The following is a 27,363-nucleotide window of genomic DNA, read 5'->3' as shown; positions in this document are numbered from 1 at the left end:
GGGACTGAGCATGGGTCCTCTGAAGAGCAGCAAGGGCTCTTAACCACTGAGGCATCTCACTAGCTCCAGATTTAATCTTCTTTTTCAGAGGGCTCTTAGGTTCACAGTCAACTGGAGTGGAAGGTAGAGCAACTTTCTCCACGCTGCTCGTTCCTACACATGCATAGTCCCCCACCTGCACCCTACCACCATTCCTCACCAGAACAGCACACATAATGATCCTTCATTGTGGCATCACCATCACCCAGCCAGTGGTTTTCGTTAGGGCTCACTGTGGGCGCTGCACATTCCATAGTTCTGGGTAGACCTGTAAAGTTCTAGCTCCATCATTAAGTATTACACAAAACAAAGTTCTCTGTGCTTTCTCTACCCACAACCACTGACTTTTCACTGTCTCCAAGGCATTCTCATTTCGTGTCTTGTATAGTATCCCATTGTATCCCAAACAGCATCCCAGTGCTGGGATGTACCAAAACTGACTTATCCATTTGTGTGGCAAAGAACAGCTGGGTTGATCTCAAGTTTTCACAGTTATAAATTCAAGTTGCTAGAACTGTGCACAGGTAGGTATTTATTCATAATTACGTTGTATGTCTGTGTAGGGGTATGCGCATATGTAAGAGCAGGCATGTCCACAGAGGCCAGAAGGGGGCATCAGATGCCCTGCAGCTGGAGTTGCAGGAGGTTGTGAGCTGCCTGATGTGGGTGCTGGGAGCAGAACTCAGGTCTTCTGCAGGAACAGTGGGTGCTCTTCACCACCGAGCCGCCTCTCAGGCCCCACACGCGTGGTTTCGATATAGCCAAATCTTTTGGATCATAGCGACGAAGGCAGTGTCGGGCCATAGGCTGAGCACACGCTTAGCTTTCTAAGAAACAGCTAAGTTGTCTTCCAAGGCGGCTGCGTAATTTTGCCTTCCAACCAGCAGGGGCCGTGCTCCAGGTTCTGACCTCATTGGCATCTGTGGTCCAGACTTCAGCATTTATGACTGCTGTGAACTGGGACTCATCTTTACTGCGTTTCTTTGATGAGGTGCCATGTGGCACAGCTTCTTACTGGCTTACTTACCAGCTGTGTCTTCGGTGGGGCGGCGGGGGGTGGGAGGTATCTGTTCAGCTCTTATGCCCCGTTTTTAACTGTTTCAATTTCAAATTGAGTTTCCAGAGTAGCTGGGGTAATCATCCTTCATGAGATGCATCCTTGGAGAGCATTTTCTCCAACCTGTGGCTTGTCTTTTCATTCTCCTGCCTCAGCTTTATCTTTATAGTCTTTCCAGTGTCCCCAGATCAGTCGGGTCTGCTTGTTGGCTTTTGACCCAGTGGGTGGCAGCTGCTGCTCACTGACCTCATCTCTAGGGCAGCTGTCATTGCTGGTGTCCCGTGCAGCCGCTGTTCCCTTGAAAGGTATAGTCTTTTTGCCCCCAGTCCCAGCCCTGTGACTGTCAGGAGTCCTAACACTAGGTGTGGTTTAACTTCTTACAGATGCTCTCTGAGCCACATGCAGACCAATGGCTGCACACAGATGGAGGGGGACCAGGAAGAGCTTTGTGACAGCTGACCTATTTATCTCATCTTTCTAGTGGATTATCTACAAGTCAAGAAGAGGGATTTTTTTTTTTTTTGAGACAAAATGAAGTCAAATATGCAAAGAAGCTCTATCATTGGGGTGAAAATTTATTTTGCAGATGTGGTACAAATCATATAAATGCTTTGAAGTGAGAATATAAAAATGTATGTAGGCCATTATATTAATTTCTCTGTTGTAAAAGTGACAGAAAATTCGTTCATTTCCAAAGCCATACAAGAAGCTCTGCTGCTTGCTGATGGGTCTGACGAAGGCCTTCTGGGGCGACAGTTCTGCTGGGGCCTGGTTTATAGAGGAGGTGAGGAACACAGACACACGGCCTATGTCCCAGAGCTTTCAGGACCTAGACTTCTATGTCAAGGAATTTGTAGACTGAGACAAATGCCCATGTGGTTTGAATGAATAATGTTTCTGGCCTAGACAGTACTTAGAATAGAGACATTAGAAAAAGGGACCAATTATTTCAATTTAAATGATTAAAAGGACAAACTCTTATCTAGGAATGAGACACAGCTTATAAGGTGGTGGAAGATTGATAAGCCTAGTAGCAACAGGCTTGATATCTAGGTCCCGAGGCTCCAGAGACATTAGGGAAAACTTTTGCAGAATGGTGGTGAAGAACAGGAACAGCTCCATACAGGCCAAACTCTCGCCGACACAGGACCGCTTCCCTGGAAGGGGAAAGCACCACATTAGCTCTTTTCATGTTCACATGAGACCTGCAAGCCACTGAAATGCCCATCAGAATGCTCCGGAGGATAGTAAATTAGCACTTATCAAAGTACTCTAGGGGCTGGAGAGATGGCTCAGTGGTTAAGATCACTTGCTGCTCTTGTAGAGGACCCAGGTTCCCAGCACCCACGTGGTGGCTCACAAACAACTCTAACTTCAGTTACAGGGGATCCAGTGCTCTCTTCTGACCTCCTCAGGCCTTACATGCACAAATATACACATACACATAAAATTTTTTAAAAAACAAAAATTTTGAAAAACACTAAAGAAACAGTCATCTTCAACGCAGTAACACTTACAAGGGGTTATCTGTAGGCGCTCGCAAGGTTTTGAGGCCAGCACTTAGGTCATTATTTATGACACGATGACACTGAATGACACCTAGCCCTGGCTCTATAAAGGATTAAGCAAATCCTTGTGGATCTGTTATACAATGCAGCCGGAAAGCATTTTCACGGAAGATTAGCATCTTTTATCACAGTGTACTATGTGAAGCAGATTATTGCAGATTGTACAGAATAAACCAAGTTTAGTATAAAAACCTACACATTACATAAACCCTGATACTGTTCGAAGTGTCTGTAGTGAGAGAGCAAGAGATGGTCTCTGTAACGGGAAATTCCAAGTAGTTTTTACTTCCCTCTCTTATTGTGGTTTCTTGAATTTTTATGCTGAACACTCATTATCATTGTAATTAGAAACAATGCATATTAAACTTACTGATTGATTGATTGATTGATTGATTGTAGATGTAACCAACCGTCTTATTAAATAAGAAACACAGAGCCGATTCAGAGAAGAAAGCCAAGAGGTCAGAGCTAAGAGCCTTACCCTTCCTGCTTCAGCTATCCTGCTTCAGCCAATAGAGCTCTCCGAAAAAGGGGCCTACTTCCTGTGTGTATGTCTTTAAATAGTCTAGATGTTCTGCCTTCTCATTGGTTGTAAACCTAAACACGTGACTGCCTTGTCACTACCTGTATGTACCGCCCTCCAGGTCCTTAAAGGCGTGCGCCACCACCGCCACGCACTTGCTATGGCTCTAAAATTCTGACCCCCCAGGCAACTTTATTTATTAACATACAATTAAAATCACATTTCAGTACAAGTAAAATACCACCACATTTGATTGATTTTTGCAGGCCTAGAAATCAACCCTCGGGCCTTATATACTGTAGACAACTGGTTTACCATTACAATCCCAAGCTCCCCAAACTGTTTTTTTTTTTTTTTTTTTTTTTTTTTTTAATGCTAACCAAACAGATGCACAGATCAACAATGAGAAAGAAGACCTGCTGGCAATGCCAAGTCGTTTTCATGACCTAGCAGGACATATAAATAGAGGCCAGACTTTGAAGAAAGAAGATGGAGGGGACTGAGGCTCTTTGATGGACTCTGGCTCTGAGGATCAGAAGATTAGTAATAGTTAACAGTTAAAAACGAAGACATCTGCATCTGTGTTTTGGAAAAGTTAATATTACAAGAGGAAATCAATAGATAAAATCTGCAACAGTGAGTTACTTTATCACCAGGCAATAGGTGACATCTGAATTTGAGTAATGTTTGTTTTCTTTAAAAACCTGCCCTCCCAGCCCACAGAATAGTTCCTGGAAGACTTACCTCATGTGACTGGCGGATAGACTTAAACGTCCCTCTAGACTTGGAACATTGTGACAGTTTGATCAGTGGACTTTGCATCAGTGGATCACTTACTTATGGCATAATTCAGTGAAGCTAAAAATTGCCTGAGACGTGTGTATTTACCAAGGGAGAAGGGAACAAAGTAGTCTGTTTTCTTGAAGCAGCCATTTTTATTCAGAAAGTGTCCTGGGTTGGGAAACTCCTTATGATTCAACAAGATGGAGGACAGTAACGGGAACACAGCAGTGGCCTGGAGTAAAGGAGGGAGATCACAGTGATGTTTTGCCACACGTTAGCTCAAAGCAAACACTCCTATTAACAGTACATCTAGTCGGGAAAACACTCACACGCTTCCCTGAAGACTGTCTCAGGTTATAGCTACTACACACTCTTATCTATTGACAGGATAGCTCTTTGTGGTAAGAGTGACAGTCAGTGTTCAATAATAGTTGGTGAAATCTGAGGCTTGCAGCTCACATTGTCCACACACGTGCTTTAGTGGGGCTTCTGCCTCAAGCTGAAAGAATCACTTTTTTATGTTTACTTTCTTTTTCTTTCTGGATTCAGACACAAGTGAAAGGAAATGAGATCCTGAGCCTGGGATCTATATAGACTCCATTTTTCCTCACTTGTAAAATGCAGTAATAGAAACAGCCTTCCCTCCTCACCTGGTAAGATTTTTTGTGAAGCTTAGATTTAGATTCCAGCTTCTTTTTATTATTTTTTTTTCTCTCAATATAGGGTTTCTCTGTGTAGCTCTGGCTGTCCTGAAACTCCCTCTGTAGACCAGGCTAGCCCTGAACTCAGATATCTGCCTGCCTCTGCCTTCCGAGTGTTGGGATTAAGGGTGTGTGTCACCACAGTCTGGCAGATTCCAGCTTCTTAGACTGTGGGTTATGATCCCATAGAAAGTCATAAATGTACGGGTCCTGGTTAGTCTTTATGAGCTTGACACAGCTAGAGTTATCTGAGAAGAGAGAACCTCAACTGAGAAAATATTCTCATCAGATTGGCCTGTGAGCAAGCCTAGGGGGCGTTTTCCTGATGAATGATTGATGTGAAAGTGCCCAGTCCACTGTGGGGGTGCCACCCCTGGGCAGGTGGTCCTGGGTGTAGGAGAAAGCAAAAACTGGACAAGCCAGGAAGAGCAGGCCAGTCAGCAGGATCCTTCATGGCTTCAGCTCCTGCCTTAGCTTCTTCCCTCAATGGACTGTAAACTGAATATAAATAAACCATTTCCTCTCCAAACTGCATTTGGCCACAGTGTTTATCACAGCAATATAAAGCAAACAGTGAGGGTGGGCACTGTACATGATTTGGCAACAGTGAAGGGCTTCTGAAGACACAAGGACCAAAAGCATAATCAAAATCGCACATGTAAAGAATCTGAGGCATGCTGGGCAGCTTGGCACACGCCTTTAGTCCTAGTACTTGAGGGGCAGAGCCAGGCGGATCTCTGTGAGTTCGAGGCCAGCCTGGTCTACAGAGTGAGTTCCAGGACAGGCTCCAAAGCTACACAGAGAAACCCTGTCTAAAAAAAAAAAAAAAAAAAGAATCTGAGGCATTGCAGGAAGTGCTTATGTGTGCTGCATCCTGCAACATCATGCAGCCATGTTCTGAACACAGCATGTGCCCTGCACTGAGCACGCTGTCACACCACACAACAACAAGGAGCATGGCCCCAAACACCTCGACTGAGATGCAAGACTACTGTATGCTATGAACAGCAGTGTTCTTCTTATACACCCAAGGTTTTTGTTCTTACACAAACAATGGTTTAATTATGGAAAACAAAGTCTTTTCAGGTTTTTCCTTCTGTCCTCCTTCAGCCTGCAAGTCTAAACTTAATGTATCTTTAAGTTGTACTGTGTTAGAAAGGATGTTTGGTTTTAAAAATTGCTATTTAAGCCACTGACTTGAGTGCCATTAAGAAATTAAACTAAGCTGGGCAGTGGTGGTGGCGCACGCCTTTAATCCCAGCACTCGGGAGGCAGAGGCAGGCGGATCTCTGTGAGTTCAAGGCCCACCTGGGCTACAGAGTAAGTTCCAGGAAAGACACAAAGCTACACAGAGAAACCCTGTCTCGAAAAACTAAAAAAAAAAAAAAAAAAAGAAAGAAAAAAGAAATTTAAACTAGGGCTGTTACACAGAGAAAACTTATCTTGAAAAACAAAAACAACAACAAAAGAAATTTAAAGCAGCTTTGGTTTGGGTTTAGGGCAGGATTTTTCAATAACTTCAAACGGCACTAAATATCCTGCTGCCTTTTGTGTGCTGTCCATTTATGCAAAGTGGCATTCTCAGCATTGACAATTATAGAATCAAAATACCAGTTAGCTCTGAAAGTCACCAGAGATGCTCTCCTTCCCACAGTATCAGATATTCAACCCATATTTCAGTCTTTATCTAAAAATAAACAAGCACATTCATCCCATTAGTGTGCAAATTTGGCTGTCTTTCACACATTGTAAAATTACATGTATAGCAAAAATGTTTTCAAGTAATTTTCTTTATGATTTATCACCAGGAAATGTTTAATATGGGTACCTATGTCATAACCCTATATATAAAGGTCAGTCTCCCTGGTAGAAAGGGGGTGTGAGTGGGGAATGTTCAAGAAGCTCCAGCTTAGATGACAAGATGCTGATGGTGACGACTCTTTATTCTGGGACTCTTTATTCACATCGGCCGGACACTGGGCTGAGATGTTTATAAGTCTCCTTCAACTCTCGTGACAACTAAGGACAATGGACGGATGCTTTCTGGCTCACTCCTGTAAACAAGGAAGCTGAGGTTCAGAGAGGGGAGAGAGATACTTGCTGGAGGCTGTACCTGCGGCAAGCAGCACAGCTGGGTCACGTTCTACCTCATCATGGAGTACCCGACTTAACCGAACGCTTGCTCTTTCTGCAGTTACCTGGTGCTCCCTTGAACATTTGTGCAAGAGTTGGAAATGATACTGCAATACCTTGTGTGCATGTGTGTGGGTTCCAGCACTGAACTCAGGTCATCACTTGGCAGCCACCCCAGCCGCCTCTCCCTCCTTTCCTGGACTGACTGTAACTGGCTCCTATATTGATGTAGTCACTGTCACCAGGTTATGATTGTCCTCAGGAAGACGCCTTATGAAGTGAAAAAGGTCATACACGCTCCCTACTCTTTCCACACAGCTCTTGTGGTGTTCTGTAGCTTGCATGAAAAGTAGCAGAATTTTTAACTGTCCATTTTTAGTGAGCATCTTTTAAATGAAAAATTTCTAATGCTCAAATATAAAATGCATTCTTTTCAGTTAGTTCTTTGAGCCGGGGTCTCAAACTCACTATGTAGCTGAGACTGACCTTGAACTCCCGATCCTCTTGCTTCCATTTGCCAAATACTGAGATTTCAAATGTGTGCCTTGGCATCTGGCTTTTAAATATATATATATATATATATATATAAAAGAAATTCTTACTTCGAGGAAAGTCTACACAGAAGGTAGGTTCTCAACAGCGGGCATGCTCACCAGGTGCTGTCACACAGCCTTCTGTAGTGGTTACCCTGGTTACCACTACCAGCAAGAATCCCATCCCTTACAAGGGCAGAGCTCCGCCAGGTGAGGCCAGCCTGATCCACAAGAGAGTTCCAGGACAGCCAAGGCTACACAGTGAAACCCTGTCTCAAAAAGAGTTTTCTTAAACATCCTGTCAATATACTATGATAAGTTAAAATATGAATCTTTATAATTTTTATTTTCAATCTATTCCATTCTGTAGGTATATTTTTATATATTCACTAACCATTCATAATTACCACATACAAAAAAAAATAAAATGTGTAATAAATTAAAAGAACTATGGTTTTGTGTTTTATCATTTTGTAGCATTTATCTTGTTTGTTTTGTCTTTGTTTTTTGATACAGGGTTTCTCTTGTAGCCCTAGCTGTTCTGGAACTTGCTCTGTAGACCAGGCTGGGCTCAAACTCAGAGACCCACCTGCCTCTGTCTCCCAAGTGCTGGGATTAAAGGTGTGTACTGCCGCCACCACTGCCCAGCTCCTATCATTTATTTTTTTTAATTACATATCAAAATTGGAATCTGTTAGTTTGGTTCCAAAAAATACAAATGGTTATTTTTATATATGTAATATGCATACATTTTGCATATGTAATGTAAACTTGTAATTTTATTTGGGAATAATTTGTTTTCCTGGTCTAATACAGAATAAGTCTTTTAATTTATTCAAAAATTGTATAATCAGCATTCTAAACTTAACAAAAAAATCTTTCTTGGGAGGTAGGGGAAAGGAATGGAAGAGTGGGGAGGAACTACAGCCAGATGTAAAATAAATAAATAAATTTAGTTAAAAAAAAGAAAAGAAAAGAAAACCAAAAACCTTTCCTGCCAGACATGGTGGTGAGTTCTAGAGACTGAGTTCCAGGACAGCCAAGGCTGTTACACAGAGAAACCCTGTCTCAGAAAAACAAAAAAACCCTGTCTTTAAATCTTTTTTTTTTTTTTTTTTTTTGGTTTTTTGAGACAGGGTTTCTCTGTGTAGTTTTGCACCTTTCCTGGATCTTGCTCTGTAGACCAGGCTGGCCTCGAACTCACAGAGATCCGCCTGGCTCTGCCTCCCTAGTGCTGGGATTAAAGGTGTGCGACACCACCGCCCAGCTGAATCTTTAAAATTCTGCAAACTTCCTGCTTACCCTTGAGTACTTTTTTCTTGCAATTTTTGTTATTAATGTAAGCTTTTTCTTAGCTGGTTTGGTGGTGTATACCTGTAATCTCGGCACAGCAGCGACTGAGTTAGACGGAATGAAACATGGAGGCCAGTTTGGACAGTCTATCGAGAACTTGTTCTATTGAAAAGGAAGGAAAGGCCCAGTGATCCTCCTGCCTCTGCCCGCCACAGTGCTGGGTTACATGTGCATGTCATGTCCGGCTTTTTACATGGGTGCTGGGATCTGAACTCAGGTCCTTGTGCTCATCCAGCTCTCGCCCACCGAGTGTTGGTTACATGGCGTTGCAGGTTGGTGACGTAATTAAGGACATAATCCTTACACCGAGGCCCTTGGTTTTTCTTGTGATGTGTATCTTGGTTTTGGATTACCACCGAGTTTCTGCTCCTAGGCCCATGTCAGCTATACAGTATTTGTAGACTTGCACTTTAGCAGACTTTTGGACTCATCTTTTTAAGACTGGACGCTGGTTTGGGCCTGGCAGTGTTTTGGTCACATTTTGGTAGATTTTCTCCACGTTATGTGCTACAGAGCCATTACATGTAGATGCGGCAGCTTGCTGCATCCCTAGCAAGCACACATTAACTGTCAGCCACAGCGACAGTCCAAATGTCTGAGTAACTGGAAATCAAGATCCAAGACAACGACGTGGCTTAGCGTTAACACTGCTGCACCTTCCCATTGGCACCCTTTCTCAAACACACTCGAAAAATCCGGTGAGCTTCTTACTCATCAACGCCACTGCTCATCTCTACATGGGACAGGAAGACAGGAAGGGGTCTGGGAAGCTTAGGTCTGCCTCCCATATTCTAAGTAATCAGAGACGAGGCCGAAGCGGTGACAGAGTCCCTGTGTTCTTCTGGTGACTCCCTGCACAGAACTGAGAGCGACTCCCCAACAGCTCTTCCTTCCCAGTCAATCATCTTTTCCAAACACATCTAACCTTGGGGATGACGTAGTGTCTGAATTTCGTGTCGTTGACCACAGCATGGGGCAGACTAGAAGGAAGGAGAGGGATGTATCTTTGAACCTCATGCAACACAGCATCGGTGTAGGGCATCTTCACTTTGTCCTCCATGCCGGGCGTGGGGGCAATCACACGATCGATTTCTTCATGAACTTTAGCTGCAGAGACATTGAAAGGGCTACTCAGGCCTATATTACTTCCACGGAGTGATTGAAAGTGGCCCAGAGAAGGCTTTGTGGGAGTCAAAAGTGTGTTGCTAGGCATCCCTGTTTTGCAGCAAATCCCAAATGTTGGAAACAAAGGCTGGGGCAGTAATGTGCACAGATGTATTGTGGTTAGGAAAAGACCCAGGCATTCCCAACTGATCACGTGATTCCCAGCAACTCAGCCATAGAAGGAAAATGTTTGCTCCTTTTTGTACTGGTAGACTTTATCAGCTTCTCTCGCTTTCCTGTTATCTCCTGTGGAAATGGTAATTGCATTTTGAGCAGTAAATACTGACTACCTATAGTTAATATCTGAGAACAGGCATGAGATTATCCAGCTTCCCTACAAACTATAAAATCGTGTTTGTGACCCACCTGATGATCTATAAGCAGTTAGTGGTTGCTGTAGAAGGGAGATTTTCCTTCAATGGTGCAGCTACTGATAGGCTGCCCATTCTCCTGTAGTAACCCTCAGCCTTTTCTATAAGTAGCCCTAACTAAACTCATTGGTACACACACACACACACACACACACACACACACACACACACACACACAGAGCCAAAACCTAACTCAAAACATGAAAATAGGGGAAACTAGGGTCTACCTGGGAAAAGGAAGGGGATCAACAGGAGGAGTGGGAAGTGGGAGAAATGAATAGGATCTAAGTACACTATATACATGCAGGTAAAAGTTATAATGAAACCCATCATTGTAAGTACTTAGTGTATAGTAATAAAAAGAAACATAAAAATTACATCGGAGCTTATAATCCCCCTTGGGGAGTTTGGTGCACTTTAAATGTGGGAGAATAGAAGCCTGCAAGATGAAGGAACTCACATGAGGTCAACACACCACGTGTTAGCAGGTCCAGTGTGGTTTTATCATGGAGCCCATTACATCTTTTGCTCATTATGGCTTGGGTTTTGTTTGTTTGTTTGTTTTGGTCTCTTTTTCTAACATATGAGGTTTGAGATTCATAAGTCCTATTTTTGAACTTAAGTGAAAGTCTTTTAGTTCCTAAATTTCTCTCTTTCTTGTCGACACCATGGGACATAATTCTGTTCCTCAAAACCAACGTCCTTCCCAGAAAGCGTCACAGCCCCACCCTCCTTCCTACACCATGGACTTATCCAGGCACCTTGCACCTTGGGGTACTTCACAAGGAGCAGAATCCCAAATCGGAGGGTAATACTGGTTGTTTCAGTGCCTGCTGTAAACAAGTTGGACCCACAGATTGCCAGGTTCTCCAGATCAAATTCAGATTTCAGGTTGTGCTTCTCCTGTGGGTGGTAGAGTTATGGGCTCTGTGAGTTCAAGAAAAGGCAATGGTTTCTTAAAATCCCCATACATAAGATTCCTTTTGTTTGCTGTACTATTGTGAATCGAGCAATCAATCATGAAGTTGAATCTTCTGGGCTCAAATCTCAGGTTAGTCAAGACACAGATGTGTGCCCCTGGTGCATTACTCCATCTCTTCCCTGTGTTTCACAAAGCTTTAACAGAGACTGGAGCATTAAAGGAGGAAGTTCTCGGAACAATGCCTCATACACAAACACTTGGTGAGTGATAAGTTCTTATGCTGTATTTAATGAAAGAGACTAGTTGATAAGCTCTGTTGGAGGCCAGTGTAGGAAGGTCACTGGGGCATGACTAGCCAGCTTCCCTTTTTCTACCCAGTGCTATGGCTCTTCTGTGACTTGTTTGCTATGTGGACCAGGCTGGCCTTAAACTCACAAGAGATTTACCTGCCTTTGCTTCCTGGGTGCTGGAGTTAAAGGCGTGTGCCAGCACACCTTGATAGTTTTCTTTTTTTCCAGAGAAACACATGGTCCCCTAACATTCACCAGAATGAACAGGCTGTTGCAATGAACCTCTTTGGTAACTGGAGTAAGAACTAACACAGGGAACTCTGTGATCAGTAGAAGGGACACGGTATTCTCTCAGACATCCTTTCTAGGGAACCTGGCTATACAAGTCGTGTGTGTGCTTACAATACAGTTGAGTGGGGTTTTCCTCTCATCTATACAGCTGGGGGAACTCTCACATGGACAGTGCTAATTTTCAGAACTCACAAACTGTTTTTCAGATTTGGAGCTCTAGATGTGATTTTAGAATCGTGCTATTTTCTCCAGTCACACTGTGTTTCATGCTCAGGCATTCCAAGGACCAATGCTATGCAACGGCTGATACTAAGTACACATAACATCGCTTACAGTTCATTTATAGCGTATTTGCTTTCAAACCCTTTATCCAGCAAGCCATAAAGCCCCAGAATTAAAACAATTACCTTCATATGTGACTGCTTTCCTGCATCTTCATGGGGGGCTAAAACACATAAAGGAAAGAGGTCCCCCTCCCCAGGCTCCGCACCTCCTCAGTCTTGCTGAGGAAACAGTTAATGTAGTCCGGGGGGTTAGCAGGATCCAGGGACTCCTGGTGCCCTTTCACTTTCTCCAAAATGAAAATTTTAACATCACCAAGTCTTTTTAAAAATCCCTTATGCTTTCCAGGGATATGCTTCATAAATGTTGGCCATAGATTGTACATCTAAAAATGAAAGTGAGCAAAGACAAAAACTCAAAACTTCACCTGTGAGGAGTGGTGTAGCGAACAGAGGGGGGTAGGGGGGTTAGCACAGGCAGAGAGGAGTGACCCCTCTGTCCACGGCTTGTGCTCTGCTCAAGCTCCGCTCAACCCGAATGCACCGAGGGGGTTTCTGTGGAAATGCCTGGGAGCGGATGCCCTTCCTCTATCCCTCCTCCCCGCTTCTTTCTCTCTTTAGTTTACAGTGCTGGGCCTCACAAACATCAGACAAGTGCTCTACAACTGAGCCGCACTCCCAAACTATGAATTTTTCTGAACAGACCGGTTGGAGCAGGCAGAGGGCAAACTTCCGTAGATGCTGGGCTAAACACAGCATAAAGAGAGGGAAAGGCACTGTGCTCACAGGTCAGGGGAGCCCAGGGCCTTGGACTTTGTAATAGGCTTCGAGTCAACCAATAAGGACAGTGACAAACAAGGGTAGAAGCTGGGTCTTACCTGGCACCATACAGAGTTCATTCGGTGAAAATTTTTATTTAAAAGGTCCACGAGAGTGAGGAATGTCTTATTCTTGTAATGGAAACGCTCATTGAGGAGGATGGAGCAGATCACGTTGCAGGGAGCACAGGCCAGGATGAAGGTGGGATCAAAGGGCTGAGGTGGTGGGGGAAAGAATTTCAACACTGAGATTCATTGTTTGTGGTGCTCAGGATTGAACTCAGGCCCTTGCCCATGCCAGGCAAGCCCTCTCCCACCGAGTTATAGTACTAGCACCTCAACAATGAGCATTCTATTCATCCTGTATTAGGATTTCAGGAACTGGCCTCTCTTTCAGATTTATACATATGGTTTATTCCTCAAAGCTTCCTTTATTAGGATGTAAGGATCTTATTCATGTTAATTACACATGTGTATGTTAGCATATACAGTATGTATGTTGTTAGTATACTCCATTATTCTCATTATAGCATGAGATACTATACACTCTATATAGTGTAATACTATAATAATAACAACACATTTTGTTATTATATGTATAATAATAGCAATGAGCAATATTATGGAACATTTCTAATATATTGGGTATTATGCAAATGGTTTTTACTATGTCATTAAATCTTTCTATTGATTTTGACTTGTAGCCTGATTTTTTTCAAATAATGAAAATGTATCTTAGAAAAGTTTAGTAATTTGTCCAAATATACATCTAGTAAAGTGCTGTGGTTAGAAACTGAATCCAGCTGAAAGCATCGTACAGCCCTAACTAACAGCTTGGGGATGATGTTCCTATTCTGGCTGATGTCTTCACAGATAGGGCAGACCTTGGGCCAAGGGACTCCTAAAGGAAAAGCAAGGACTAGGGACAGGCTACAGGGTTCACCTTCCATTTGTCGTAATTCCTCCACAAGGCACTGGGCATCCTCCTGCACCCTCTCTTCCAGGCTTCTCTTCCCCATCCCAAAGTTCTTCATGGTCATGAGGGAGAAGCGCCACAGTACCTTCCACCTCTCTCCACTACTGAAAACTAGTCCTAAAAAAAGAGACAGAATGTACATCTAGGGAACATGTCCTGTACCACAGAGGCCAACTTCCCTACAGCTCTTCTCTTGCCTACCCTGACTGCTGGTGCTCCTTATCTGGATTCAGAGCTGGCAGTTCGAGCCACGTGGAGTACAGTTCAGCTGAAATGTCTGTCATAGAAATGCAAATCTAAGCAATGGTCAAGAGGAGTCAGAAATGAACAAAGAGGGTTGCTGGTGGATGAGGAGCAGTCCCAACTGTGGGAAGGACTTTTGTCTGGCTCTGTTAAAGGCAATCAAAACCATCATGTGATCTCGCGGAGTTCTGTTTTGATACTTAATCTGTCTCTAACTTGTGTATGTTCTGTGTGTACTTTTCTATATTAGAAGATAAATACATCTGAAATAGATCAACATAGGAATTACGCTTCTGTCCTCTGAATTTACGCTCTGCAAATGTTAGCCTTATTGACGGAAGAGGAAACCAGGCTGAGTGGTGGCTCATGGTTAAGAGTGCCTGCTGCTCTTTCAGAGGACCTGGGTTCAGTTCCCAGCACCTGCATTGGGTGGCTCACAATCCCCTGTAACTCTAGTTCCAAGATTTAGTGCCCTCTTTTTGGCTTCTGCAGGCATGCTGGTGATGCACAAACACTCATACAGGCATACACACACATAAAAAACAAATACATCTTTTGAAAAACTAAGAAGAAACAAGGATCTGGAATGCAGCATGGTCCATGACAGTAACTTTTCAATTTCTTCCTCTCATAAAGCCAGGTGAGTATCCTGATTTCCCACTTTAGTTGGGGCTGGCCAATCTAAACCTCAGGGGCATCCTCATGTCCTCTCTGCCCTTTGCTACACTTGACTTTGGTAAGCCCTGCTGATTCCAGCTCCAAAATGCCTTCCTTATCTTTCCCTTCTTGCCAGATCATACTACACTATTACACTTTAGGTTTAATATTTTTAGAAAATTTAAAAGTTCCTATCAATTATGATTAGTCTGTTTAAGGTTACTATAAAGAGATGATACCTGAGGAGTAGCTGGGGGTGTAGGTCAGTGTCTTAGTTACTTTCCTAGTGTTGTGCCAAGGTACCATGACCAAAGCAAGTTCCAGAAGAAACCGTTTATTAGGGGCTTACAGTTTCAGAGGGTGAGTCCATGATCGTCATGGCAGAGAGCATGGCAGCAGGCAGCAGGCAGCAGGCATGGCACTGGAGCAGGAGGGAAAGCTCACAGCTTGAGTTAACAGCCATGAAGCAAAGAGGGAGCTAACTGGGAATAGTTTCTGAAACCTCAAAGCCTACACCCAGTGACATACCTCCTCCAATAAGGCCACACTTCATAATCCTTCCCAAACAGTTCTGCCAGATGGGGACCAAGTATTCAAACATGTGCCTATTGAGGCCACTCTCATTCAAAGCACCACACTAAGTTTCTAGACTGTTGACCTAGAAGGCACGAAGCCCTGGCTTTCATAAAACTGGACACAGTGGCACTTGCCTACAATCCCAGCACTCAGAAGGAAGAAGTGAGGAGAGCGGGAGTATAAAGTCATTCTTTGTTACAAGCCAGGGCTGGACACTGAGGAGAGACAAGAACGAGGTATGCAGGGGGAGAACACAGTCCTAAGGAGAGGCTGTTTGATGGGAAAATGGGGTTTATTTAGCTCATGTTTCTGGAGGTTAAGGGGCATGGGGCCAACATTAGCTCAACTCTGGGATGGCCTTGAGAAGGATGAATCCCATTGGAAGGAATGATAGAGGGTCTCTTAGTTAGGTTTTTATTTCTGTGAAGAGACACCATGACCATGGCAACTCTTACAAAGGAAAACATTTCATTGAGGTGCCTGGCTAACAGTTTTAGAGGTTCAGCAGTCCATTATCATCATGGTAGGACATGGCGGCATATAGGCAGACATGGTGCTGGAGAAGTAACTGAGAGTCCTACATCTTACAGGCAAAAGGAAGTGGTCTGAGACACTGGGTGGTATCTTGAGCATATATGAGACCTCAAAACCTGCTTCTACAGTTACACACTTCTTCCAACAAGACCACACCTACTCCAACAAGGTATACCTCCTAATAGTGCCATTCCCTTTGGGGGCCATTTTCTTTCAAACCATCAAAAAGGGAGAAATCACCTCTTCAAACAGGAGGCCAAAGACAGACTGGGTCCCACCATCCTTTTCTGGGGGCACACTCTCAACTGCCGTAGGGTTGAGATCTCCTTCCAGGCTGTCTTAATAGTCCCACACAGCTAATGTGGGAGCCAAGTAGAGACTCATGAACCCTTGAGAACAAACCGTATCTACACCATAGCAACCTCCAGAGTAGTTTCTCCCCTCATTGCTCTAAATCTACAGAGTTTCTGAATTATTCAGAATCAAACTTTGAGTAATACTAACACGAAAGTCTTAAGCTTTCTCACTAAGTGTGCCTGTGTTGTTCAGCACCCATTTCCCCATTTTGCTTGTACTTCTGTTCCTGGCCTATTTGTGTATTCGATTCTCTAGCTGGTTTGAATGTATTGCTACCGAGGGAACCCAGTCTCATTACTGTGAGAGCTTCTCTAGCATTGCTTATCTTCTGAGTACACAGATGGCAGAGGGTTGGATTCTCCTGGGCTGGGAGTATATGACAGGAAATACGGAAGAGGCAGAGGGCCAGTGCACTTTCTAGGGACTGGCTGTAATAATGAGCTATGTGAAGGACACTTGGGTTCAGGGTACTATCTAACAAAATTCAAGGTCAAGGCTATAGCAACGCTCAGATCAGAAATCTTCTATTACCCTATCTTCAGATTGAATGTAATCTATGATAAACCCATGCTTTGATTGAGCAGTTGGTGACTATCACCCTAAAGAGGCTGGAAATTCTCATACTGCATGTCTATATATAAAAAAAAACCATGTTTATACACAAGTGGTACACAGATACACATTCAGGCAAAGCATACACACACATAAGATTTAAACTTATAAAATTTAAGGCTTTTTTTAAATTATCAGAATATGCTGTTTGTGGTGGTACACACCAGTAGAATTTGCTGGAGGAGGAAGAGATAGGAGGATCACAAATTCAAGGCTAGCCTGAGCTACACATAAAAATAATTACCAGAATATCACCCATCGTTGTGAAATCTCTAAACCTCTAAGAAGACAGCCATTTATTTTAAACTGTGAACTTATTTTTATTATTACTGTGTTTATGTGTGTATGATGGGTGTGCATGAATGCAGGCACATGCATGCTATGTATGCATATTGTGAAAGGATAACTCTGGAGTCTGTTCCCTCCTTCTACCACAGGTTCCTTATAGCTTGTTAGACTTGGGTGGCCCTTTTTCCCCATGAGCCATCTCGCTGGCCCTTAACTTTACAGTTTAGTGAACAAACAATAACACCTAATTCCAGGGATCAAATGAATAAACTAAGGGTTTGAATGGTTGCCATTAGCAATGGTATAAACGTTTAAGGATCAAAGAGGTAGGCAAAATACTGAGTAGATAAATGCCAGGAAATATTTCAATAATTTGATTAGCTGCACACACATTGCAGCAATCTGCAGTAGTATTATAGTTGTTCAAAGGCATCAGAAAGCCAGTTAGTATTTTAGCAGATATTCCATTTAGCAAAATATTATTCACTGACTTGTTCCCCTCCCCCAAAACACTTTGGTAAGATAACCCCCAGTATCGTGAACATGACCTAACTTAGACAGGGTCTTGTTTTTGTTTTTGTTTTTTTGGTTTTTCAAGACAGGGTTTCTCTGTGTAGCTTTGGAACCTGTCCTGGATCTTGCTCTATAGACTAGGCTGGCCTCAAACTCACAGAGATCCACCTGGCTCTGCCTCCCAGGTGCTGGGATTAAAGGCATGTGCCACCACCGCCCAGCTAGACAGGGTCTTAACAGAGGTAGTCAAGTTGAAATGAAGTCATTGGATAGTCCTTAACCCAACGTGACAATCCTTATAAAATGGGGGCATTTGCATGTGCACACGTGTACACACACATGGTTTCATATGAACATGAATGCAGAGGTTAAGGTGATGTAACAGATTCTCTTGCACAGCTCATAAAAGGAACCAACTTGCCGGCACCCTGATTTCATACTTCTAATCTCTACTATGGGACAAGGCTCTTTTGCTTTAAGCCACCCTCATGTGGTGCTTTGCTATGGCAGCAGTAGGGAGCTGAGACAGAAGGGAAAGGAAAACATTAACGCTTTGTCCATTTTCTCTCCCCACACAAGGTGGGGAAGGAAATATTCATTGCTTCCTTCTCACTGCATGCAGGTAAGGCACAGTAAGGAAAGTTTATAAACTCGTTTTCTCAAAGTTGCAAAAACTGCAACTTTCCCCCATCTCAGCCCAATCAAGCCCAGCAGCTTCCACATCCAATCAGAAATTAACAGAGACACCAAGAAGGCCCTGAGCTGAAACTGATCTGAAAGTTTCTTCCCTGAGGACTGACTTTCATGGTACTAGAAAGAACCATGCAAGCTTCCAAAGGAGGGAACCAATCAATAGTCCTACACATCTATGGTGCCTATGAACCACAACAATGACCAGCACGGAACGATAACCTCCTGTGGGATAATGCTTTTGTACACTGGTTTAATAAAATGCTGATTGGCCAGTAGCCAGGCAGGAAGTATAGGCGGGGCGAGCAGACTAAAGGAATGCTGGGAAGAGGAAGGCTGAGTCGGGAGTCGCCAGCCAGACACAGGGGAAGCAAGATGTGAAGGCAGAACTGAAGAAAGATACCAAGCCACATGGCTAAACATAGATAAGAATTATGGGTTAATTTAAGTGTAAGAGCTAGTCAGTAATAAGCCTGAGCTAATGGCCGAGCAGTTATAAATAATATTAAGCCTCTGTGTGATTATTTTATAAGCAGCTGCGGTACCATGGGGCTGGGCAGGACACAGAAAATCTTCCAGCTACAATAACTCTATAGATGCAGTAGTGACATACACACCTTGGCAATAACCAAGAACTCTCTAATTGGGTGGAAGACTATTCAACAGGAGGGAAGCATCACTGGTACTAGAAAACTCACCAGCTACTCAGGGCTAGAGAAATCATGGGTGCTGGAGGAGACTCTACAACTGGCATTTCACTAAGTCAGCATAATCCCTAACAACAATCTAAACATTTGTTCTTACATCCACAGATAAGTGTAGCCCTCACCTCTCATCAAGGAAACTTCTTTGCATCAGACAGAGACCATTACAGAAAACCACAACCAATTAAAATACAGAGTTGCAGAGCTCAGTCCTAACTGATACATACCTACAACGCAATTCTGTACCTAAAGCTGAGGGATCATTTTGGAAGATGGAATAGAACAAGGAGTTTTCTGTGAGATTGTATGTCCTAGGGATGTCAGAAGCTACATCCACAAAGTTTCACCAACATGGCTGATAAACATGACCTGTACAAGGATAGCCCCAACAGACATGCTAACATGAAGGGGAAAGACCATGAGGCTCAACCCTACATAAAGAACTACAGGCTGCTAAGGAACGCTGAGAATGGGAGAAATAGTCTTCCCCAGGGAAGAGCACACCAAATGGCTATCCAATACCAAATGGTCAGCTCTGAAAATATATACAAACGAGTAACATTGTTCAGATTGAGCATGTTGTATTTATGTATTTAGGCGTGCATGCACACACACACACACACGCACGCACGCACACACACAAATGTATGTAACAACAATTAATGAAAACGGGGTCATGAATTTGAAAGAGAGCAAGGAGAATTATATGGAAGACTTTGGAGGGAGGAAAGGGAAGGAAGAAATGATGTAATTATATTATAGTCTCAAAAAATTAAAAATACTAACAGAGAAGGACACAACAGCCAACGCAATCAACTTGTTTTGACAAAGGGAGGCGTGGCTGCTGCTGCAGTTGTACTTTGACCTTGAGTGAGAGTGGCCCCAAGTCACTCCCCTTGTACGACTCATAGTGTATTATATATAGTTAGGGTTCACAATATACTTCCAAAAGAATCATTTCTATTTATCTGGGATTCAAAGTTTATCATTTTAAATGGCTTGAAAGAAACTCTTGGTTTTTCCTTTCTTTTCTTATTTTCTTTTCTTTTCTTTTTTTTTTTTTGGTTTTTCGAGACAGGGTTTCTCTGTGTAGCTTTGCGCCTTTCCTGGAACTCACTCTGTAGCCCAGGCTGGCCTCCTTGAACTCACAGAGATCCGCCTGCCTCTGCCTCCCGAGTGCTGGGATTAAAGGCGTGCGCCACCGCCACCACCACCCGGCTTTGGTTTTTCTTTTATTGTGGAACATTTGACACATAAAAGGAATGTCTAACACATGTTTAAGTCTTGAATACAATAGTAAAATGAGTTCTCTGTGCATCTGTATCTAACAGAGAATGGAATGTGACTGGGATGATCATGTCTACTCATTCGCTCCTCCCCCATCTTCCTCTCTCCTTCAGCTTCCAGTAGCTGCTGTATCTGGTCACTATTTGCTGTTGTGGCCACTGTGCTCCCTTTGCCCCATGGGAAACTGCACTCCACTGCCTCTCTCCAATACTAGACCTGTGCGTAACGACTCCTGTTAGAAAAGCTTCTTATGTGGTTTCAGCTCAATCCTGTGCACAGAATTAAGTTACAGGTGACTTCATCTGACTTGACGCTCGTCTCCAAGGAGCTAGAGACTGTTGTATAATGAGATGATGTTAAAGCTCTTCATCGGTTTTTCTTCTTTTTCTTTTTTGAGCTTCTAAACCCCATGAGTGTCCTTTGTATAAGAAGCCCCCCTTTTTTATTCACTGCAGATTTTCTAGATTATGCCCAAGTTTATTATAATGAACTGATTCATAATGAGCCCTGAATAATTCCAAGATGAGGGCTAGCTATGCCAGAAGACAAGACAACTAGGTTGAATCACTTGATTGAGTCACTTGATATCCTGAACTTCCAACCTCAAGGTAATTTAGGGGGCTCTGGAGATAAGAGTTATAAGCTATGTGACAAAACATTTGTGAACTGGAGAGATGGTTCAGTTGGTGATGTGCTTATCCCGCAAGCATGAGAATTGAGAATCTGAGCTTAGATCTCCAGTACATAAAAAGCTGGGTGTAGCAGTGCACAGCTATAATTCCAGCACAGGAATGGGAGGGGCAGAGATAGGAGGATTCCTGGGGCTTGTTGGCCAGTCAGCCTAGCCCATTGGCAAGCTCCTGGTTCAGTGAAAGATGCTGCCTCAAAAAATAAAGTGAAAAGCAAGGACAACACATGACCTATGGCCTGTAAATGTACACACACACACACACACACACACACACACACACACACTCCTCCATCAGTCATGCTCATGTAATGTTATCTCAGGCTACACTCTGCACACCAAGGCTAAGGTGAGCATCCCAAATGTGCTTCATCCTTTAAAAACCTCTGCATTTGGGACCCTCCAAGATCTGTCCTACACATCTGCTCAGTATGTAATGAAATTGTGACCTGGAACCTCCAAGTGTCTGTCTGTCATTTGTAATGTGGTCAGTCGTGTTGGGAACTATACCTATCGCCTATGGAATCTTTAATAACTCTGGGCATTGGAGTCCCATTGCAGCGTTGCAAGCTTGTGGTTAGCTGCTAAGTGCAAAACAGACATGGAGTAAGTTAGTAGTCAGATCTCTTTCCCCTAAATATCCAGGTATCAAGGGCAGTTAGCCTGCAGTTTGGTTTGAAACATACCATGTCCTTTCTGGCTATCTTCAACAATGGGAAAAGGTCCTCTCCCAAGAAATTCAGCACCTTGGTCGAGAAGAGCTTCTTTTACCATTGTATCCATGTAGGACCACAGTAGGCCAGGATCCAAAGTACAGAGTGTAAATAGGTCCGTACTCTTTGGCCAGCTGGAAGAAGAGAGAAGCCCTTGGGTAAATAGTATTGTGAAATCTTTCTACTGGACACTTGTAAGAGTTTTCACAGAGCTTGGCCTTTGCTCCATCAGTCTCATTTTAGAAATTTAACCTTAAGTATGTGGTCCTTTCACTCCTTCATTGCACATGCAACCTTACTAAGTAAAAAAAAATCTATTGAGTGTGTATACTACATCTTTAGTTTAATATAAATGATATCCCCTTCTAGATCTTTCCCCACATTTTTTATTAAGTTCTCCTTTGGCATCCAAAACTATACTCCTTATCACTGTCCTAGAATTATGCACCATTCGGATTTACAAATGTCATTTATTTGGTTGTTTCTTTTTTAAACTTTTCACCATGTATATTTGCTGTACATAATACTGTTATATAAGGGGATTCCCATTCATGGATAGAATGCATGTTGAATATATCCTGCTCCAAATATGAATGTTTCCTCCCTCTCACTTCCACTAGATTTTAAATTCTGTAATTGCTCCTTGATGTGTGTCTTTCATTCCTTCACTCATCTCCCAGCTTCCACTCAGACAGTGGAAAATTCTGTCACCCTAAGCCACCCTTTTCTATCCCCAAAGACACAGCCTGCCAGTCCTTCTCCTCCCGACCCCTGAGTCAATGGCCCTTCTTCGTATCTTCCAGAGACCTTCCACTGCCACCACAGCCGCTGCTCACTCACCAGACCTGTGCCCACGTGCATAGTTTTCTGTTTCTACAAATGACTCTTTATGCTGGGGGTGGGCCATTTCCCAGCTTGTGCACTGGATTCTAACCCCCTCAAGCTACAGTGCAAAGCACAGTTCTTCAGAGCATAGTTCCAAAAAGCTGTCAAATCTGCTCTTTACTTTCTCTCCCCCAGTCTTTCTTGTAACCTCAACATAAGCCCTTACCAAGATCACTGTGCTGAAAACTTATTTTCCAAGGCTCCCTTAAAAGTTCTACTTTGCTACGTCTCATGTTATTTTACCAGCAATTGGTGTCTGACATGATTAAAATATTTCATTTAATGTATCCTTCCTTTGGGCTCCAGGACACCCCACCCTTTGGTGCTTCTCTTACCTCACTGGTTCCTCCTGCTTAGTCCCCCTGAGACTTCTAAGTATCTGGGTGACTCCTTTATTGGGTCTCTTGAGATTATGCCTCGGTCTACCCATCCCAGTATGATCTCATCCTATTTCATGGCTTTAAGTACATTCTGATTTCCAAATTTTAAAAATGTAAATTTGGGCTCAGCCCCTGAATTTCAGTTTTATATGTTAAATTCCCTGCTCACATACTCACTCCAATAATTAGTAGGTCTTTGAAATAACATGTCTGACTGAGCTTTTTGTACACTCTACCCCCCAATACCAAATAAATGAAAAATACCTGCTTCCAGCCTCTCCCATCTTATTCTGTAGCAACCTGCTGAGTGGAAACTTGGCAAGCATTCTTCATTGTTTATCTTGTACCTCTTCTCAAACCTGTCAACAGGTCCTGTTGACTCTGTCTTCCAGGTACAGTTAGAAATAGGCACTTTCCTTACCTCCTCTGTTCTCACACTAGTCTGAGCCACCGTCATCTCCCCCCAGATTATTGCTGCACAGGTAGCCTGGCTCTTTCTTAGCATCTTTACAATCTGCCCCTAACTACAAGTTTGCAGAGCCACGTGGTTAAAACATAAGTCATATTATGTCACTTCATCCAAAAGCTTTGATGTCCTCTCTTGGAATAGAAGTAATGTTCTTATAGCAGCCCTGAAAGTATCATGAGATCTACTCTTCTGAATCTCTTTAGCACTATGGTCCACTTCTGCCCATTTTCTTCTCTTGTTTATTCTGCACTCACCCCTTGATACTCCTTGACTCTACTAAGCACCTTTTGCTACAGAGTACTGGATCTTGTTCCTTTTGCATTGAATATACTTTTCTCTGCTTTCCTTTATGGCTTTTTCTGTCACCTTACGTAGCTGGAGTTTTCCTGCCTGGCCCACAGTCAGGACAAATCTCTGTCACCAGCCAGTCCCATAGCCACTCAGACCCAACCAAGTAAACACAGAGACTTATATTGGTTACAAACTGTATGGCCATGGCAGGCTTCTTGCTAACTGTTCTTATATCTTAAATTAATCCATTTCTATAAATCTATACCTTGCCATGTGGCTTGTGGCTTACTGGCATCTTCATATGCTGTTTGTCATCGTGGCAGCTGGCAGTGTCTCTCTGCCTCAGCCTTCCACTTCCCAGAATTCTCCTCTCTCCTTGTCCTGCCTATACTTCCTGCCTGGCCACTGGCCAATCAGTGTTTTATTTATACAGAACGATATCCACAGCAACCTTATTTGGCAATTTTTTCACAAAACTAAGCATATGACCCTGCAACCATATGTCTCTCAGTATCTCAAAGAAACTGATAACTTAGGACTACACAAAACCTGGATGTTTGTAGCCATTTTATCTGTAGTTGCCAAAAGTGCATAAACACAGAAACTGTAGTAATTCAGACAGAAATGATCTGTTAGCCATGAAAAGATGAGGAGGAATTCTTAGGTGCTTATTATTAAGCAGGAGAAACCAACTTGGAAAGGTTACATGGTATATGACTCATGTACATGACATTTTAGAAAATGCAAAACTAGGGAGACAGTAGAACTGTGGTTGTCAAGGCAGCACAGGGGATTTCTGGGACAGTGAGACTATTCTGACATTTTAAGGGCAGATATGCACCATTATACATTTGTCCCAAGTCCAGAGAATGCATACAGGGAGAACTCAAACATAAACTCGGGACTCTGGATGATAATGATGCATCAACGCAGTTCCTCAATTATAAAAGGTTCCATTTGGTGTGGGATGTAAACAGGTGATGCCATGCATGGGAAGAAGGAGCGTTCTTTGTATCTGGAGCTCAATTACTCTTTAAAACTCAATGTGCTCAAAAAGTAAAGTTGAGCTAATGAGATGGTTCAGCAAGTAAAGGTGCCTGCCGAGTTTGGTGACCTGAGTTCAATCCTTGGGATCTACATGGTGGAAGGAGAGAGCTAAAGCCTTCAAGTTGTGTTCTAGCTTCCACACGTGTGCCATGGCATGTGCTCTCAAGCACATAAACACATATATGCACACATACACAAACTAAATGTCATAAAACAGTTTTCAAAGTGACGTTTATTACAATGTTTGCTTCTTTCCATCTCCACATTATCATTTTCTCTAGTGACGTGCAAAGACACGACTTGTTTTCATCCTGAGTCACTCGTATTAGAAGATGCTTGTCAAGGACGGGGATTTTTCTACTGTTATGCATTAATATTTCCAGATCTAAAAGACATCTTATCATAAAGCATGGACTAATCTGTTCATCTAATAAATATTAGTGCAACGATTTATAATCAGAAAAATCCTTATACAGTTTCTCCATTTTGAAGAATGTATTTTTGCACAGTGAATTTAGGAAGATATTATTTCTCCGACTAGCCAGGGCAGACAAGCTGTGTTAGGAAGAGAATGGGTCCTCTTTAGAAGGAGAATCACAAAGCTTCCCTCAGATAATCTTGTATAAAACAATAATATACACGTTTACATTTGTCAAATTTGCCTTTGGTATTATATGTTAATGGCGTCAGCCTTTCATTTAATGTATGTTCTGATCCAGAATCTTATTCAGAAGCCAATCTCTCACTACCTGCTCTAAAGTGATCCAACCCTAAACAGATGAGGATTATTTGCATTTCTGTAGCCCCCCAAAGGAACATCCCAAAGGGCCTATGTGGTGAGCAGAATTAAGGAAGGAAGCCTCGAGAGCAGAGTGCAGAGGTGAGCATTTAACCCAGAAGCAAACAGCCAAGGATGAAAGCACTTACCTTGGAAAGAGATGCAGGCATGTCCTTGAGGTTTAACTGCAGTATATTCCCAACAATGGGAAGTGGGGTCAGGCCAGGGGGCAGTCTTCCCTTCGTGCGTGTTTTTGGCCACACTGAAAGCAAACCAAGGCAAATCAAAGAAACCACAAGAGCAAGGGTTGTGACTCCCAGCAGCTCCATTTCAGCCCTGGGATGTTCACCACCTTCGCTTGTAAGGAAGCAAAGCTTATGCAGGGGGTGTTCCTTGTTGGGCAAAGGCTGCTCTGAGTTTTGGACTTGGAAAAAAAAAAACCCGGAATGGGGTTGGGTTTGTTTGTTTGCTGAAGCCTGAGCTCAAGAAGGGCTGTTAATTTTTACTTTTACTAAGAAAATCACTAACTTTCTTTCAGTTTTTGTATGTTTATGTGTGTGTGTGTGTGTGTGTGTGTGTGTGTGTGTGTGTGTGTGTAGGTCAGAAGACAATCTTAGATGTCACTTCTCAATCCCCACCTTGTTTAAGACACATTCTTCATTGTTTGCATTTGCATATGCCAAGCTATCTGGCTGTTGAACTTCCAGGGATTCCTGTTCCTGCCTCCCATCTTGCCAGCTGACCACTGGGACTACAGGGTGCATATGACCTCACCCAGCTTTACATAGACGTGGGGTTTGAACTCATGGTGTCTTACTTGCACAGAGAAGGCTTTCTTCTCTGAGCCATCTCCCTGGCCCTTTTAATTTTCAAAGACTCAGTACTGCATATTCTTTTTCTCAGCTCTGAGAGTTCATTACATACAAAGTTGCATTTTACTTTTCATAGGTTTCTTAAAACTGTTAAGTAATTACATTCACAAACTATGAAAAAAAATCTAGGTTACTTGCCCTGAGATGGTTTGGAAGAGTTTCCTCGGATATCAGGTCTCTCATCAGTTAAGTCTTTTGCGTCCATCAACAAGTAATTGAGCAAACAAAACACGGTATAAACAAAGGAATGCCATTCGTCCTTAAGAAGGGATGAAATTCTGATATGTGCTACAAGGTAGATGGACCATGAAAACTCTATGCCAAGTGAAATAGCCGGATACAAAGGGCAAATTCTTATATGATTTCACATGTATGAGGTATCTCAAATGGGCAAATTAATATGCAAGAGAATAGATAAGAGAGGTTACTGTGGGTTGGGAGGTACAGTTTTTTTTTGGGATGTTGAAAAGCTTCTGAAAATGTTGGTAACAGTAATGGTCATACAATATTATGCGTGTGCTTAATGCCACTGAATTACATACTTTAAACCTGGAAAAATGTTTTTTTTTTTTTTTTCCTTTAGATGAGGTTTTGCTATGTGGCCTTGGCTGCTTGAACTTATGGTAACTCTCCTGCCTCAGACTCCTGAATGCTGGAACTGTGGGTAAATGCCACCATACCAGACTAAAATAGTAAAATTTATGTTGTTGTGTATTTTACACAATAAATAAATAAAAATAAAAGAAAGTGTTAATAGCTGAAAAGTGCTACCTTGTTTTTATTTGTATCTAAAATAATCAATCTCTGTTGAGCCCAGGCTGGCCTTGAACTTACCTTCCATCGTAGCCTTCTGAGCACTGGGATTACAAACATGTATCCATCTATGTTTAGCTCTTTAAAATAATAAATCTTTTGGTTATTGTTTGAGCGTATGGCTGTTTCATAGTCTAATGTATTGTTTGTTTGTTTGTTTGTT

General features: G+C 42.7%; 1 protein-coding gene across 1 annotated transcript; it reads right to left on the bottom strand.

Annotated features, from left to right (window-relative positions):
• Positions 1-1,719: 1,719 nt before the first annotated feature.
• On the bottom strand, positions 1,720-25,856 carry LOC131895910 (cytochrome P450 2C44-like). Its single transcript, XM_059246464.1, is given in 10 exon segments — positions 1,720-2,253; positions 4,076-4,202; positions 9,616-9,797; positions 10,987-11,128; positions 12,219-12,395; positions 12,888-13,048; positions 13,771-13,920; positions 21,639-21,727; positions 21,729-21,799; positions 25,665-25,856. Coding segments are annotated over 10 exon segments (1,458 nt in total). The 5' UTR covers positions 25,845-25,856; the 3' UTR covers positions 1,720-2,074.
• Between the last annotated feature and the right edge of the window lie 1,507 nt (positions 25,857-27,363).

The sequence above is a fragment of the Peromyscus eremicus genome, chromosome 1 (assembly GCF_949786415.1).
Source record: "Peromyscus eremicus chromosome 1, PerEre_H2_v1, whole genome shotgun sequence".
NCBI lineage: Eukaryota > Metazoa > Chordata > Mammalia > Rodentia > Cricetidae > Peromyscus > Peromyscus eremicus.
This window is presented reverse-complemented; position numbering and strand designations above follow the sequence as displayed.